General features: G+C 44.9%; 1 protein-coding gene across 1 annotated transcript in view; it reads right to left on the bottom strand.

Annotated features, from left to right (window-relative positions):
- The window catches only part of XKR4 (XK related 4), a 322,820-nt gene extending 309,364 nt beyond the window's left edge, over positions 1 to 13,456 (bottom strand). Inside the window, exon 1 of the mRNA XM_049700608.1 lies at positions 12,450 to 13,456. Within this exon, the coding sequence (XP_049556565.1) occupies positions 12,450 to 13,264 (815 nt within the window). The 5' untranslated portion in view covers positions 13,265 to 13,456. The remainder of the gene's footprint in view (positions 1 to 12,449) is intronic.
- Positions 13,457 to 16,846: the final 3,390 nt, after the last annotated feature.

The following is a 16,846-nucleotide window of genomic DNA, read 5'->3' as shown; positions in this document are numbered from 1 at the left end:
CTGCCATGCCCCTCTTTTTTTTTTTTTTTGGTACGCAGGCCTCCCACCGCCGCGGCCTCTCCCGCTGCGGAGCACAGGCTCCGGACGCGCAGGCTCAGCGGCCGTGGCTCACGGGCCCAGCCGCTCCGCGGCATGTGGGATCTTCCCGGACCAGGGCACGAACCCGTGTCCCCTGCATCGGCAGGCGGACTCTCAACCACTGCGCCACCAGGGAAGCCCCATGCCCCTCTTTTCATTCTCTAACCTAACGGTCTGGTTACTCTGAACCCAACGCTTTCCTAGTGTCCACCTCCGCTGAGAAGGTCTGGTCCCTTTCTCACCACCCCTTGTCCCCTCCATCCCAAGTGACCAGATGGCATAAGGTCTGAGTAGAATATAAGTGAGCAGAGAGCAGTCAACAGTTGTGAACAATAAAACCATAAAACAATGGAGTTTGAATAAAGATTTTACTAAAATCTTTCACTTTGTTTGTCATACTTTTGCTTACAGTGCTGTCTATGAGGAGGCTCCCGGGTGTGTACGTGTGCGCCTATCACCGGTACGGTTTCCAAGCTATCGTACTGAGTGCGATAACTGGTGAGAAAGCCAGTTACGGTGTCTGGATCAAGTATATTTTCCATGAATGTCCAGCTCAGATGAGCCTTCCCCGACCATTTCAGCTGAAAGGGGTCCTCCCTCCTCTGTAGCAGAATGGACGCCATTCTGCTTCTCAAACTTAAAAATGCCTACGAATCCCCTGGGGATTTTGTTCAAATGCAAGTTGTGATTTAGTAGATCAGGGGTGAGCCTGAAATTCTGCATTTCTGAGATGCTTCCAAGAGATGCTAAGGCTGCTGGTTGCTGACTCTACCTTGAGTAAGGCAACAGCTCACTCAGTGCCTCATCACAGACAGATTCCAGGGGTATGAAAGCGACTTGCCTCCTTTCCTAGATGGTAAGCCTTTTTTTTTTTAAAACCATTTATTTTTATTTATTTTTTTATTGAAATATAGTTGATTTGCAACGTTGTGTTAGTTTCAGGTTTAGAGCACAGAAATTCAGTTATACATACATATATATCTATTTTTTTCAGATTCTCTTCCCTTATAGGTTATTACAGAATATTGAGTAGAGTTCCTAATGCTTCACAGTAGGTCCTTGTTGGTTATCTATTTTATATATAGTGATGTGTATATGTTAATCCCAAACTCCTAATTTTTCCCTCTCCCCCTTCCCCCTCTGGTAACTATAAATTTGTTTTCTTTGTCTGCAGGTCTATTTCTGTTTCGCATATAAATTCATTTGTAACATTTTTTTTAGATTCCACATAAACTTTTTGAGAGCATATTCTTTTTAACATGTTTTCCTTACTATGATTTTAAGCAGATGTTTGTGGAAAACATGACGAAAAGGTTATCACTGGTCACTTATGTCTGTCATTTTATTCTCAGCAACCGATTACAGTGACCACATAGTGATTCGGCCAATGGGCTGCTGATGAATTTGCAGGTGTCCACAGCGGATGAGTGAGAACCTGCCTTCAATCCCAGCTCTCTGCCCTCCCCTCAGCGGGATGAGAACTCAACCGTCAGTTGTAGGCCCTACTCTTGATACCCGACCAGACAGAAGTTATATAACGAGAACATAAATGAAACAAATCTCCCTTCGGTTTCACACTTTGAAGTCCGGGTGTCATGGTTTGCCTGCATGATGACCTTGATCTCAGATTCTAACCTCCCTTTACTATTATCAAGTTTGTTTCTGGTCCCTGCTTAGAATCCTGGGCTCTTAATACGTTCCCCTTTGTGATGATGTGCCCTGGCCTTGACCCTCTGCCAGCTGACTTGCCCTCTTCTGACCTGTATGATAATCCGGGACTCGGGTCAAAGTCCCTCAGACTGCAGACCCCACTGGTGCCCTCAGTCTCAACTCGATCCCATAAACGTGACCATCATCACAGCTGGAGCTGCGACTCATCTAAGGGAAACTTAGCCTGGCTGGTGAAGCCTTGCTTTAAACTTTGCTGTGATGCGTTATAGAATGGGGATCAGTACAATTTTCCCACTCCTACGACAAAGGATTAAAAATTCATCCTCTGAGTATGGAATAAAATTCTCCATCTTCGTTCATTTCTCTCATGGCTATTTTTTTTCTTCCTCCAACTAAATTCATGCTCGATCCATAACTCCCACCTCTTCTACTAGCAGATCAGAGAATGGGATGAAATGATAGTTTCCAAGGTATTGATCAGAACTTCAGGTTTCCTCTCCCTTACCCATTTGATTCCAACCTTAATTAATTAATTTATTTATTTATTGACATATAGTTGACTTATAATGTTGTGTTAGTTTCTGCTGGACAGCAAAGTGATTCAGTTCTACATATAAATATAGACATATATTCTTTTTCATATTCTTTTCTATTATGGCTTATTACAGGATATTGAATATAGCTCCCTATGCTACACAGTAGGACCTTGTTGTTTATCTACTTTATATATAATAATTTGTATCTGCTAATCCCAAACTCCTAATTTATCCCTCCCCAACCTTTCCCCTCAGGGAACCATAAGTTTGTTTTCTATGTCTGTGAGTCTGCTTCTGTTTTGTAAATAAATTCATTTGTATCATATTTTAGATTCCACATATGATATAGACAGATATTAGTATATCCTTAAGTAATTGTAATGATTGTTTACTTTTTAGAAGCAGGAACACAACTAATATTTATGCTTTCACTGGGACTGTGTTATATGACCTGTTCCCATCTAGAACTCAGTTTTTCAAACCCGACCATCACCAACCGATTCAGGAAAAATCCCATAGGATATCTGTGACTGCCACTCTTAATAGTAGCGCATCCTCTAGAGATATGAAACCCTATGGGACATCCTTCCTAATTTATAACAACAGACCCAAGTACTAAAAATCACTTTGGAGAGTTTTCTAGAATTGACCTACATTTTAAAAAATGATTGCTATTAATTTTACTTTGGTAAAACAGCAAATTAATTAATCGGCTGAAAACTCTTATCAAGACAAAAGAAGGCTTTACAAATCCTTTCCCCTCTTTCCTGAAGGATTATTTCTTCATTGTTACTGTCACACTGATGCAGTGATTATGCCATGAACTAATGAAGGAAGTGATGAAGGACTGTTCTGTAACTGTTACTGCTACAATGGCTACCTTTGTGTTGAGTATTGACTCTCTGCTACTGAGAAAAGACCTGGAAAGTAGAGAATTGAGCCCCAGACTGATATCTTTATTCATAATTGTTATCTAGGCTGCAGAAAGAGGAATCACACTACTGTTTACATGGATGAAATCTCCTAGGCTGGGGGTTCAGAAAGGTGACTTTTTCCTTCTTAAATAATGTACTTCTTTGTTGTACAGTAGAAACTAACACAGCGTTGTGGAGCAACTATACTCTAATAAAAATTAATTTAAAAAATTTTTTAATTAAGAGGGTAGGTCTCATGTTAAGTGTTATTACCACAACAAAAATTTTTTAAAGAATGAATTTAAAAAAAACATCATATTATACACTTTAAAAAAATGTACTTGATGGGAAGCCAAAGCAAAGTCAGCTCAAGTCTTTTTAGACTCATTTCACTGCAGATCCTCCTTTTTTCTATATGTGCCTGATTTTGACTGACTAATCCTCACCCACCCCACACACTGCCCACTGCTCTGTTTGTGTAGAAGGATTCCCCTGCCAGGAAAACAGTGCAAGTACATAAAGTAAGCAAAAGAAGTAGAACTGATTCAAACAGCCTACTTATGAATCATAAAAGGGGGAAAACAGTTTGACATACTTCAGACAATTTTTAAATAAATGTTTTAAAAAAAATTTTTTAATGTAAAAAACTGAAATGTTGTCGTGAGGTTGAAAATTGTGCAGTGTCACAACAGATCTCTAACATCCTGAAGATCCAGGCACTCCCCGACTGGGAAAGGTTAAGGGGTTGAGCTCTTCTTCTGGCAGAATGTAACACTGCCCTGTTCCTCAACAAGTGCAGACCTGGATACAGTATCTTTGTATAGTGTTTAATTCAATTTCCAGCATATTAAATCAGTGACAGTGTAACCCAGGACAAGCTTTTAATTTAGAAGCAAATCTAGCTCTGACAACAGCCTTCTCCTTGACCTAATGGATAGTTCTTTTTAGGCCTGTGAAGCATTGTTCCTATTTGTTAATCCTAGCACTCCGGCTGTGCACACCTCCCCCCGTGAAAGGCGGAAGGCAATGGTGGCTTCCCAAGTCTATAGGGTACATCTCTTAAAATTAGTCATATGGAACACTTTGAACATCAGCTTCAAATACTTAGATATGGGTTTTAATGAAAATGGTTTAATTTGATTATAACTAAAATTTGGAAATGATACAAAATAAGTTGCATTATACAAATAAGCTTAAGATTCTCTCTCCACATATAATACCGATTCCTGGGTTTCGGACACTAATATTGTCAACTCTGGAAACCCCCCGTAGATCCCCTTTGACTGACTTACACAATGCAGTAGTCACGGCCTTAGAAGAACAGACTTTCTGGTGCACATACTCTGGGGACTGGACAAGCAAAGAAGAATCAGAATTTTAAGCCTGGAAAGAACCTTGGACACTATTTTTGACTAATCACATCATACAGGTAGAAAACTAAGACCCAGAAGGAGGAAACCAAAAGAAGACCTAAACTTGGGGGGCCATTGGCAGGTGCTGTCACATGTAAACCCAGGACAGTAGGTGACTGCCGGGGGTCTGAGCCCCCAAGTGGCCAAATCATCTGATCCCCTTTTAGTCCAGTTCCCCAAAAGGCAGCTGCCCCTCTAAATAAGATCCATCGTTGATACACTAACTGTGACCCTCTGCCCTCATCTCAGGGTTAGAAAAGATCTACCGTTGTCCTACAGGCCACCTCTTGCCTCTAGAGGATTTCTGGACTGATCCATTTCCATTTTAACCCATCTTTATTATCCCTCACCATCAGTAATTGTATGAGTTCTGTACATACACTAGACATGGAAGTAATGTTCTATGGTGATAACAATTATGGTGATGATGGTCGTGGTCATCATAAGAAAAGCTACAGCTTTTCTTTGAGTAGACAAGTAGGGGCACCAAAATTCCCCCAAATCATTCTGTATCAGGTGTATTCTCAGAAGGTCAAGAGTACGTAAGAATTAAGTGAAAACTATCTATCCCAAAGCTTCCCCAGTCTCACCTTTCTATCAGCAAGAACAGGTAAGTGAAGATGAGCGTCTAGCTGCATCTTTCTCAGAGGATAACTAGTATTTTGTGAAATGCAGCCCCACTTTCCTAGCACTAGTAACCTACAAAAGAGCTGCGTGATTTGCTGTATCCTTTCTAGATAACACGGCGCCTTCTCTGATTCACTGTACCATTAGCAGCTCAAGAAGCAACCAGGCAGCAAGCGCAGCTACACTCATGCAAAGAAGAAATAATAACCCCTGGGCTTCATTCACAGATCAGCAAATATTCACTGAACACGTATGCCTACACATGTAAGATCCACAACTACTAGAGTGACCTCCTGAGGATTTGCCCATGGTCCTTCTTCCCGACCGGCCATGCCAACAGCTCCCAAGGACACCATCATACAGCTGGAAGGAAGTCACATGGTGTGGTAGTCAGAATTACGCATGTCATTCAAGAGAATACTTCCTGTTGAGAATTACTGAATGTTTTTCCCATGAAATCCATCAACATATTCCAACTATTTTCCAAGATTATACCTGAGACGCGTGACCAACACCACACTGCACCTCCTATTTGATAATACGTCAGAGTAATAAATCTGACCCCAATACCTAGTCTTGCTTCCATAAGCTTAGAACGTGTGCTATTCAAATTCTAAAACAAGTCAGGGAAATGTGCTAATCAGATTGGCCCGGGATTCCATATAAAGGGGAATCATTCTAGTATTTATCTGTTACTCAGTGACTGGTGCTATTTAAATTCATTGGTAGACTATTCCATTCAAACTGTAAAAATATAGAACATATTTAACAGAAGTCATGGACTTGGATATTCAAACATTAAGGACCTTTTTTGTAAGTGACTGAGCAAAGACCTTCACAATTACTGACCCAAGGATTGTGGACGCTCTTCAAAACTGATAGCATCCATTTGCATAGATGCTACTTCCAATTGCTCTGAGAGTAGCCTGCAATTTCATGGGGTATAATAAGTATAACATTTTTTTTTACCCTTATAAGTGTATAGTTCAAGTGAATGGAAAAATGACAACTTCTGCATTTATGACAAAGACACTGAAATAGTTACATTTACCACACAGATTTATGCATAAATTATTCCAGCTCATACAGAAACCCAAGTAAATGGACAGAGGACTGTCTGATGGTGTGTGGATTTATATCTGTGAGCGAACTCAGAGATTTAAACACCAAGCCCCGCACTCAAGGCTGTGGTGTGGATTTGTGATTCTCCAGGGAAGATACCGGGTCCATAACCAATGAATAGATTTCAAAGTGACACAGCTGCAGTAATTCAAGCAAACTCCTATTTCTTTCATGCAAAAAAAGCAAAGGTTAGCCCATTATGTTTGGAGCAGCATGTAATGATAGAAATTGTCATAAAATCTCAGAGCTGGAAGATGATCTAGTCCAACTCTCTGTATAATAAAGTATCTTTTACTGTAGTTCTGCCTACAGTTTTCCAAACTATGCTTAGACACTCCAATGATGAGGAACTCGTTACTCCTAAGGAATCTTAGCTGAACTTGGGATCCCTTATGACTACTTAAAAATGTTTTCCTTACATTAATTCAAAATCTCTTCCTGTAGATCCTATCCATTTTGCCCCAGAGGGTTGACGCAAAAGTTTCTTCCACATTAGAATCCTTCAGTACCAGAGAGCTCTCAAGTTTTCAGGCTTCTCTTCTACCAAATCATCCTCAGTTACATCAACAATCTCCCATGTTCCTTTTTCTCCCTCCCACCTCAGTACTGAATTCTAGCCTAGAATCTGCGCAGAACTACGTGACCTAAAGAGAAAATCATTTAAAATTCTGTCTCAATTTCCACATAGGCAAAATGTGTCACCTCAAAGATGAGTCTGAGGGTCACCTAAGAAAGAAAACTTGGAAACCCTCTGAAAATTGAAGCGTTACACAAACACAAGGAACAATTTTCTAAGGATTTCAATAAGGTGAAGCCCACCATATCCTAAGGAAAATCTCTTCAAAAAGTAACGCAAAATAAACTTTTGCCAATAATTTACTTTGGTATAAATACAATAAATTTCAACCAATCTGTTTACAACTCTCCCACAAGGTTGGGCCGATTTATATGCTCCAATTACATCCACACTCGATGCGTTTAAAATCAATGGACTTTTATGAATGAAAGGGACATGATCGAGTTAGAGAGGGATTGATACATTTCCTCTGAATCTTTCAACGTTTTGCCACTCCTTTGAATAAAACAAGATTTTCACACTTTTGTCAACAATCCTCACCCTTATAATCCTTCAGTGGTTTCTCAGTGCCTCAGAATAGAATCTAAATTCCTTTCATCGTCCAGCCCAACTAATTCTCCATCTTCACCTCTAGCTACTGTCTCTCAATCGCTCTCTCTGTTCGAAGGGCACGTTTAACCTGCCTTACTCTTTCTTGCCTCTCTGCCCTTTTGCACAGTCATATCCAAGCCCTCACTGCCAACCTCCGCTTTATTTCAGTGGCAGACCTGCCCACCATCACAACCTCTGCTCACACATATCCTCTCCAGAGTCTTACCTGAACCACTAAGGTGGCTTGAGTTTCCTGTTTCTATCAGAGTGCTTATTGTGAAATTGTGGGTTTACTGTTCCATCCTCCTCATCAGACAGTAGATTCCTTGAAAGAAGATGTGTACTTTATTCATCTTGGGGCGATTAGTAACTAGCATAGTGCCTTGAGTAGAGCAGGTACTCAATACAGATGAATAGATAAATTAATAAGCAGCAGAGGGAACACAGATATACGGGAAATGACCATTCAATAAACTCAGGAAAGGGCACCAATCGTGCTTGACGTATATCAGAATTCAGAACTAACTCAGAATCAATAAGGTACTTTTTCAACACTCGCAGCTGTACCCAGTATGCTATCTTCCTACCCATTCCTTATCTCTAGAATTTTTTATCATTTGCAAAGCACTTTCTGCTTATTCACATACATTATGCCACTTAGTCGTTAATGCCACTACAACAACCTCAGTGCGTCCAAGTGGTGTAGGAAGAAGAACACTGGTCAGGTGATCTGAGCTCCAGCCTCCGTTCTGCCACTGAACCACTGGTGTGTATAAGAGAAACATCCTAACTTGTCTAAACTCAGCTCTCTCTCGAACTTTGCCAACCTTGGTGAAGGGAAGTTGTCATTTTTATACGTTGTTGTCCTTATTATCCAAATTGGCATTTGGAGGTAGCTAATGGAGCCAGAAAATAGACTTTAGGGTAAGACAGGCCTGGCTTTGACTCTGAGCTACATCACATAATAGTTGGGTAACCTTGTGCCAGTTACTTAATCCCTCTGAGTTTAAGCAATCTTGAGTAATCTTTGAGTAATCTCTCTGCCAGCCTTCTCATATACAGAAGTACTAATGCTTAGACGAGAGAGGAGTATAAAAATATTTGTAGATGTTTAACGTACCACATAAAATTCTTCTTATTATAATTCTTGTTTGGGCAGGTTGAAGAATGGCATAGAACAATGTTTCTCAAAGTGCTTTGTGTGACCCATGATTACAAGAGGATTTAATAGCTGTGCCTTTAAAAACTTACTGACAACTGCACAACAGCTTAGTAAGTAAAGGCTCTGAGAAGTCCTGCTGTGGAGAAATCTGCCTAATTCTGCTTAACCTGTCATTTTCCCAAGTACCTGAATACGGGACACATGTTAATAGCTCGTGGGGGATCAAGCATGAGAAACACAAGAAAGCTGTTCTTCCACCAGGTGACTCTCACAATAAGATATTCAGAAACAAAACCAAAAATGGTAAAAATATTCCCCATTCTACCATCCACGGAGTTATCAGTTACCATGTGCCTATTTGCTAAAAAACAACTAAGTATGTACGTACCTACACATGTACATGTGTAGGAGAAATTCAGGTCAAATTTGAAGAGTAAGTCATAAACTCTGAAGGAAGAAGTCGTCCAGATATAATTGATCACGGGTATTATGAAGACTAAAAGCTGATCTGATTGCGCGTTTCTGATTCCCACTGGCTGAACTGCGCTCTTAGTAACTTCTGGAATCACATGATGTGAACAAGAAAGAAAAAGTACTTCCTCATTCATTCACAGACACAGTTCCTTTAAAGTCACAATTGCTCTTTTCACATGGTAGCAAAAATTCACTTTATTATTTCAAACGGCTCTTTCCCAGTATCAACTCCTGCGACTTTAAAAGCTGCCATTAATTTTTCCATTAGTAAACATTAATTAAAATGAATATGTACCATTGCTTTCAGCAGTTGCATCTATAATAAATGTATGAATACAGGCAAATCTTGTCCAAAATGTTTCAAACAGCTATTTCTGAGCAAGCAAACACTTTGATGGTATTTCAAAGCATTTTATCTACAGAGAGCTTTTAGAATCTGACCCTTACCTAAAATAACTTGAATTCCATGGAAATACAATGAACAGTTACCAACCTAGCTAAAATCTATTTTATTGATCTTAGAAAGTAGCATGTTAAAACATGAGTAATGAACTCTGAGCTTTGAACCATTGATACCTTGGTCTTTCTGCAACATTTGTGTACAATGCATTGAAAAGAAAAGCTTGAAAAACCAGAGGGATGCTCCTAATTAAGGAATCACAGTGGTCAAAGATAATGGTCTAATATAATAATCTGAGATGAACTGCATTTCACCAGTTTATTATCAAAGACGCACCCATCCCCCCAAGTTCCATTCAAATCTTCTACGCTCAGAGAAACTGAAACAATTCCGAATGCATCTGAGTGTTAAATTCCATGAACTCTCTGACCCCATTTCAATTTCCTTACCTTAGGCTAAAGTTTTTGGTTTGTTTTTTTTTGCTTTGTTTTTAACATTATAAGGAGAAAATGAGGCTAAGTCTTAGATCATGCTTCCATCAAGTTACCCCACCATCTTCCAAATATCTTAGCCAGAATCCAAGAACAGTAAGATTAGATAATTCAGATATACATTATTAAATACATTATTCTGAATATGTAAACAAATATTTAAAAAATATGTGTATATATATCTAAAAAAATACTATCTCCTCCCAAATGACCGTGTGTTAGCAGAAAAAACTTTGAAGCCTTTAAGGAAAATATTGTAGAAATGCTCGACAAAAAGGAGCCATGTGTGACCATAGTTTCTCCAAGGGTTGGGCTGGTGAATGCATTTGTCTGGCAGCCTGTGGTTTTCCTTCTGCACCAAACCTTACCCATCCCTGCCCCCCACCCCTCCATAGCTTTGCTGTGTGGCCAAATGACCCAGTGGCTATGGTCTCGCTGAGATGTATTCAGGCCCTTTTCTTTTCCTAATTATTTCTCACTTTCCACATTTTATGTCCTGAGATATTAAACATCATTTTTCAATTGGGAAAATGTTTGGTCTAGAAGGCCTAATAAACACAACTAGAATTTGATATTCAATTTTTCATAAAGTATAAATCGGTAAGAAACATAGATAGTTCTTCAGCTAATAGAACTGAGAAGTGTTTGCATGATTTACATAAATCTAGACATTTTAAAGGTAAAAGTGAGTGATTTCCAAATCCTGCATGAAGTTTGCAGAAGTTAACAAATGGAGTGTTAAGCTTCATTTACCACATTATCAGATTAAAACTGCTAATCATATGAATCTCACCCCGTAAATAATTTCAGTAATTAAATCAAGCCTTTGAGTTCATCACACTCGAAAAGCACCAAGCTGCAAGCCTTTGCAGTAGTCAACCATGGGAAATAGAGCTATCACACTTAACTGACATTTCAAAACGTCCTTTAAGTCCAAAGCATGGAAGTTTCCAACATCAGTTGGTCGCACTGCGTATCATATAGCACTTTACCAGAAAGTATCTGCTTGGAAAAAAAAGTTTCTCAGTTTGAAAAGTCACTGTCTGTGGCAATGCTCACCCTGCTTTACAAAGCAACGGTCCCGGAAAAGACTGAAAAATAATCACACTTGCTCTTCTCAATGAAAACACTACACTTCACCGTAAAAGACGATTTTAGCTCCGTTCCACAAATTCTCTGAGTTGTAGCAGAGTTAATGACTCATAATCGTTTTGGTTTTTTAATCACAAAAATAACTACAAATAAAATTGAAAAGGACACTGGCATAGCAGAGTGTAGTCCCATATCAGTGCACTTGTGAGGAAGTTTCCTCATTTTACTTATACTTACTAAGTTATTTTAAACACCCCCCCCAAAAAAAAGAAAAACCCAAAAAGCATAACTCTGGGATGTTAGCATTTAAATGCTTCAACACCAAGAATTCTTGTAGCTGTAAAATATCATTCAAAAAGCTATCAAAAACATATAAAACCTGGAGAAACGCATTCCTGAGCCTGCCACTTCGTTATATTCCTAAATCCAGGCTGTGACGGTTCCAGAGATGATTCCCTCTGCCCAAAGGAACCATATTCCAGTTTGTACTCCAGTTTGTAAGTGGAAGTGATATCTGTGTAAACACTTGGTAGATCAGGTGACAAGCAGCAGAGAAAGTCAATGAAGATGCCAAGTGTGGTCAAAGTTTACAAGATGCACCACCCTTTTCCAAGGGTTCTTAGCTATCCCAGAAATCAGCTGAGGTGACACTGCAGGATAATCAGAAAGGGCACCACTAGAGTAAGTCTGGGTTCCATAAAGTGTACTTACTGGTATTTGGAGATGGATATAAAAATAGATATAGATATACACAGTCCCCCAAAAAAACAAGTGTGTCCCTACTAAGCTCTTTACTTGAAGCACAGTACTTCTCTAGCCGTGAGAATTAAAATGTGGGTAACAGCAATAGCTCCATCTAACTAGAATTAGCAATTTTTCTCAGGGAACAAAAGAAGCCATCCAAACTGCAACACACACCTCAAATTCAACATAATTAAAAAGGAGTTTTAGAAGATGTGATAGGAATCCTCTCCTACTCACAGAAACAGGATCACTAAAAATGGGGGGGGAGCGGGAAGGGGGGTGTAGCACATAGAGAAGCTGGTCGAACGGAGTGGGAAGACAAGGGCTGAGCGCTCAAAGCCACTTTGCTGCCTTTCCCTTGCCCCTCACTCCTCTCCCACCCTAGGTTGTGATCACAAATTTAAAACCAAACCAAACCAAACCAAACCAAAACCCGGAAGGAGTGTGACTAGGGTTACTACCACGGCAACCCTCAACGATTTTCTTGTGCAAGAGTAAAGCAGTGGGGACGCAGGAGCGGCAGCAAATCTCCCTCTTCCCCCACCCCCGATACGGTACCTCCAGATCTGCCCGAGCTGCAGGACGTGGATGAGCGACTGCAGGAGCCAGAGGCAGAAGGAGCAGGACGCAGACCTGCGCTGGCCGCTGGACCGCGTGGCCCCGCTGCTGTTGCCGGCGATGCTGCTCTTGCTGGCGTTGGACGCTTGCCTCTGCGGCGTGGAAGGGCGAGCCTCGCCTTCCGCGGCTGCAGAGCCGCTGCCGGCCGCCGTCTTACAGTCGGCTCCGGGCTGCGGGCAGCTGGCGGCGGCGGCGGCGGCGGCGGCGGCGGCGCTGTCCTCGGTGCTGAAGTCGTGCGCAAACCAGCGGAAGCTGAACACTTGCACGGAGAGCGAGCCGAGCACCACGAAGAAGAGCGTGAGCCCGAACCACCAGCGCTGGCCGCGCAAGTAGTAGTCCACGGCGAGCCAAATGTCCGTGCCCACGTCCGCGAAGTACACGGCCACGGCGACCAGGATCCAGAGGCAGTCCCACAGCGAGTAGCGCCGCTGCTCCGTGCCCAGGCGCAGGCACAGCGCCGCGGAGCCCGCCCCGCCGCCGCCGCCGCCGCCGCCCGGGCCGCTCGAGCCCCCGGAGCCGCCGCTCCCGGCGCAGCAGCAGTAGCAGCGGCAGCAGCAGCGGCAGCGCGAGCAGCCGCCGCCGCCGTCCGGGCAGCAGCCGCCGCCTGCCGCCTCCTCGTCCTCGGCTCCCGACCCCGACGGCAAGCCCGGAGCCAGTCCCTGCACCGAGCCCGAGTGGTCCGAGTTCTGCAGCGGGGTGAACGCCACGTCGCTGCTCTTCTTCATTTTCAGCCTCCCGTCTGACTTAGCGGCCATGATGCCTCCCAAGCGAAGAAGAGCCTTCCTTTATGTGACACCTTTCCCCGCTGTCTCCTCCTCCCGCCGCCGCCTCGCCTCGCCCCGGCTTCCCTCCCTGGCGGCGCGGCTCCCCTGCCGCTCTCCCTGCGCCCGCTCCTGCGCCGGCTCGCCCGCCGCCCGCCGCCCGCCGGGCTGGGCGCTGGGCCGGGCTAGCGGCGCGCCCGGAGCCGGCAGGAGCGCCGCCTGGCTGCCTGCGCGGAGCCAAGCTGCTCGCGGCGCCCGGCGCGCGCCCCTGCCCGCCGCCCGCGCTCCTCGCCGTCCCGGCCCCGCGGCTGCCGCCCGAGCCGCCGCCGCCGCCAGCAGCAGGAGCAGCAGCGGCCGCCGCGGCGCCCCTCGGACCTGCACATCCCTCTCCTCCCCGCGCGCGCGCTCCCTCCTCCCGCTGCCTCTCCTCCACCAGCTGACTCCGAGGGAGAGGATGACCTCATCGCTTCTCTTCCAGCTGCCGCCGCTCCCACCCCAGCTCGGGAGGGGCGAGGGAGGCGGAGGGCCCCGGAGGAGGGGCCGGGACCGGGACGCGCGGCCGAGAGGACTCGGGGAGACGGCCCAGGGCCCCGGCCCACGGGGTTTCGGGGACGGCTGGGTGGACTTGACCGGCCCTGGGGGAGGGGCGCGAGGGGGCAGAGGGGAGGGGGCCCGCGTCCAGCCAGCGCGGAGGTCGAAGGAGGCTGGGGGACCGGCGGGTGTGGCAGCGGCGAAGGCTGGGGAGGCGCAGGGCTCTTTGTGCTCCGTTCCGAGCGGCGGGGACCGGGAGGAGGGCTGGGTGTGCAGCTGCGGCCGGCGAGGGTCGGGAGGCTGGGTTTAACTCGGACGCCGGGGCCCCGAAGGCCGGCAGCGGCAGTGGGTGTGCCTGGCCTGGGAGAGCTGGGGACGGAGAGGGCGGCAGGGCCCGCGAGGGCGCGGAGCGCGTAGCCGGGCGGCGGAGGATGGGCGGGCCCGCAGGGAGCCCCGAGCTCGCGCCCTCGGGGGAGGAAGCGCGCTGCCCGAAGGCTCCGGCTTCTCGCGTAGGCCGGGCGCCCGGGCGCGGGGAGGTGAGGAGGCGGCTCGGCCGCTCTCCGCTGCCCAGGCCCGCGCCGCGGGGCCGGTCCCCCGACGCGCTCTCCGCGGCCAGGAACCGGCCAAGCCCGGAGGAGCGGCGGCGGTGCGGGCCGCTTCCTCCCGCAGGTGGAAAGCGCAGCACCCCCGGCGGCGGCTCTGGGCACCGCGGGCGGCGGGGCGGGGCCGGCAGCGGCGGGCCTCGGTGCCCTGGTCCCCGGGCCGGGAGTGGCGGAGCCCGGAGAGGACGCCGCCTCCCGGGCTCCAGACGAGAACTACCTGCTCTTAAAGCTGTAGGAGTTGCCGATTTGTGGACTCCCGCAACTGCAGAAAGGACTCGAATAAATTAAACCTGTGATCGGAGTAGTTCACCGAATCAGATATAAAGAGAATATGAAACATTTTGCGGATTGAAAAGGTTCTTGAAAACCCCATAGGTATTGGATCCTCTTTTTTTTTTTTTTTGTATAAGAAAACTTTGATTTGTCTCACTTAACTTTCACAAATGTAAGAGACAAGGAGTGTAATTCTTAAATTGTACTGTGACTCACATGTTTTAAGCCCAGAGGGAAGTGAGGCAACACGTGTTACACTGCCTCGAGGAGCACCAGTGTGGTCTTCTATATCTGGAGGCAAACCCTAACACCCTCCCGCTTACTTGTAGACAGCAGGCTCAGTTAGAACTAGTATGTGTGTCATTCTTAATTAGAAGCATTATGAAGTGGAAGTGCACACATTTCTCTGCATGTAGAAATAGCCGCCCCGGACGTCTTGTGCTACAGCTCACCCAGTGTTTCAGCACCAACCTAATCAAAGTGGAAGGACACCCCTGTCCTTTATTCTTACAGACTGGTGCCCTGGGCCCAGTCAGGCAGGAGGGGTGTCGGGCCACAGAGCCCATAACCGTTACCTGGTATGTACAAACCCACGTACTTCTAGCGCAAGGCATGGCCAAGTGGTGAATGAGGGTCAGTGCGGGGCCACTGGAGCCAGTTAGATTGCCAAGCAAAAGGTGTATTTTAAATCTAGCTTTAAAATTGGACCCTCTTACTCAATATTCTGTAGTGGCCTATATGGGAAAAGAATCTAAAAAAGAGTGGATTATATGTATATGTATAACTGATTCACTTCTCTGTACACCTGAAACCGCACAACATTGTAAATTGACTCTACTCCAAAAAATATGTATATGTATTGGACCGTCTTGAAGTAGGACCATCCTTTTCTGGGAAAACACCCCAGTTCTTTTTCCCCAAAGTCCAAATCTAAGATTGCATCTCCAGGGCACTACAGCTGATCGTACTTTGTGCCAAACCACTGGGGAGAGGAATGATCTCTTAGGTAACTGGGTCCTAAGAGATAGGGTGTATTCTAGGTCAAGTGCAATGCCTTACATTGACATGAAAAGGCTGCAGAGGATCTGAGGTTCTGGAGGCCTGGAGCTGCCTGAAGTTTCCCTTTGAGCAGGGATGTTTCCTATTCAATTGTATCCTCTGCATCTAGCACAGGGCCTGCACAGACTATTTGCTCAATAGATATTAGTTGAATGGATGCATGGATGTATAGCGAGAACATTCCACAACAGAAAGAACGCTACATTCTGTACTAATGTTCCCATGGAAACAGGAATTATGAGACTTATCCTGTTAGGTTCTAAAAAAGAAATAACTAGTAATACTCTCCTTATTAGTATATTTATTCAAAACCATTTAGACTTTTTTTTTTTTTTAAGTTTCTGTCTGAACCATCTCCTGAAGGTGGTGGAAGTTAGTGGGAAGCGTACATGAGTAGGAGGTCAGAGGAGACGGATTCACATCCAGGCCCTGCTACTTATTGGTCCCGTGATCTGGACAAATTGCTTAATAAACAGGATTAATATGTGGATTGGATGAGATAATGCATATTACCGCACTTTGTATACAATAGTGTTCTTAAGAGTTTCTAATCCCCTAAGTCTGTTACTCACATCTCGGGATGCAGAGTTTAAGATTACCTGCTCTATCATAACCACTGCATCTGTCAAGGCAGACGGACGTATTGGCTAAAAGCTCAGAGTTTAGACTCAGACAGAGGTGTGCTTGGGCATAGTTTCCAACCCCCATGGCCCTCATGTTCATCATTTGGAAAAGAGGAACGATAACAGTCTCTAGCATCCAGTGTTCTTGCCAGGAATAAATAAAATGATGTGTGTAAACTGTTGGACACCGCGTCCTGCACACTCGATACACAACTTTCTGTTCATATTGTTCATGTTTCTTCTACCCCTTCATGGTTTAACTTTAAAACTTTATGTTTAGCTAGTCAACTCTCCCTAAAATAAGATTTCCTCAGAGCACAGTTGTTGGACCCCCTGCCTCAGAATCAGATGGTTTTTAATACCATTCCTGGCCTGTCAGTACTGTGATCGCCTTTTCTTCAGTGATCTTGTCTTCCATCCTGTCAAAGAGATCCTTTCCCATTGTCGTAACTTAAACCATGTCATCACTCAACAGCTTCATAATCTCA

Source organism: Orcinus orca, chromosome 17, assembly GCF_937001465.1.
Source record: "Orcinus orca chromosome 17, mOrcOrc1.1, whole genome shotgun sequence".
Classification (NCBI taxonomy): Eukaryota; Metazoa; Chordata; class Mammalia; order Artiodactyla; family Delphinidae; genus Orcinus; species Orcinus orca.
Note: the sequence above shows the minus strand (reverse complement) of the source record. Positions and strands in the feature narration are given on the sequence as shown.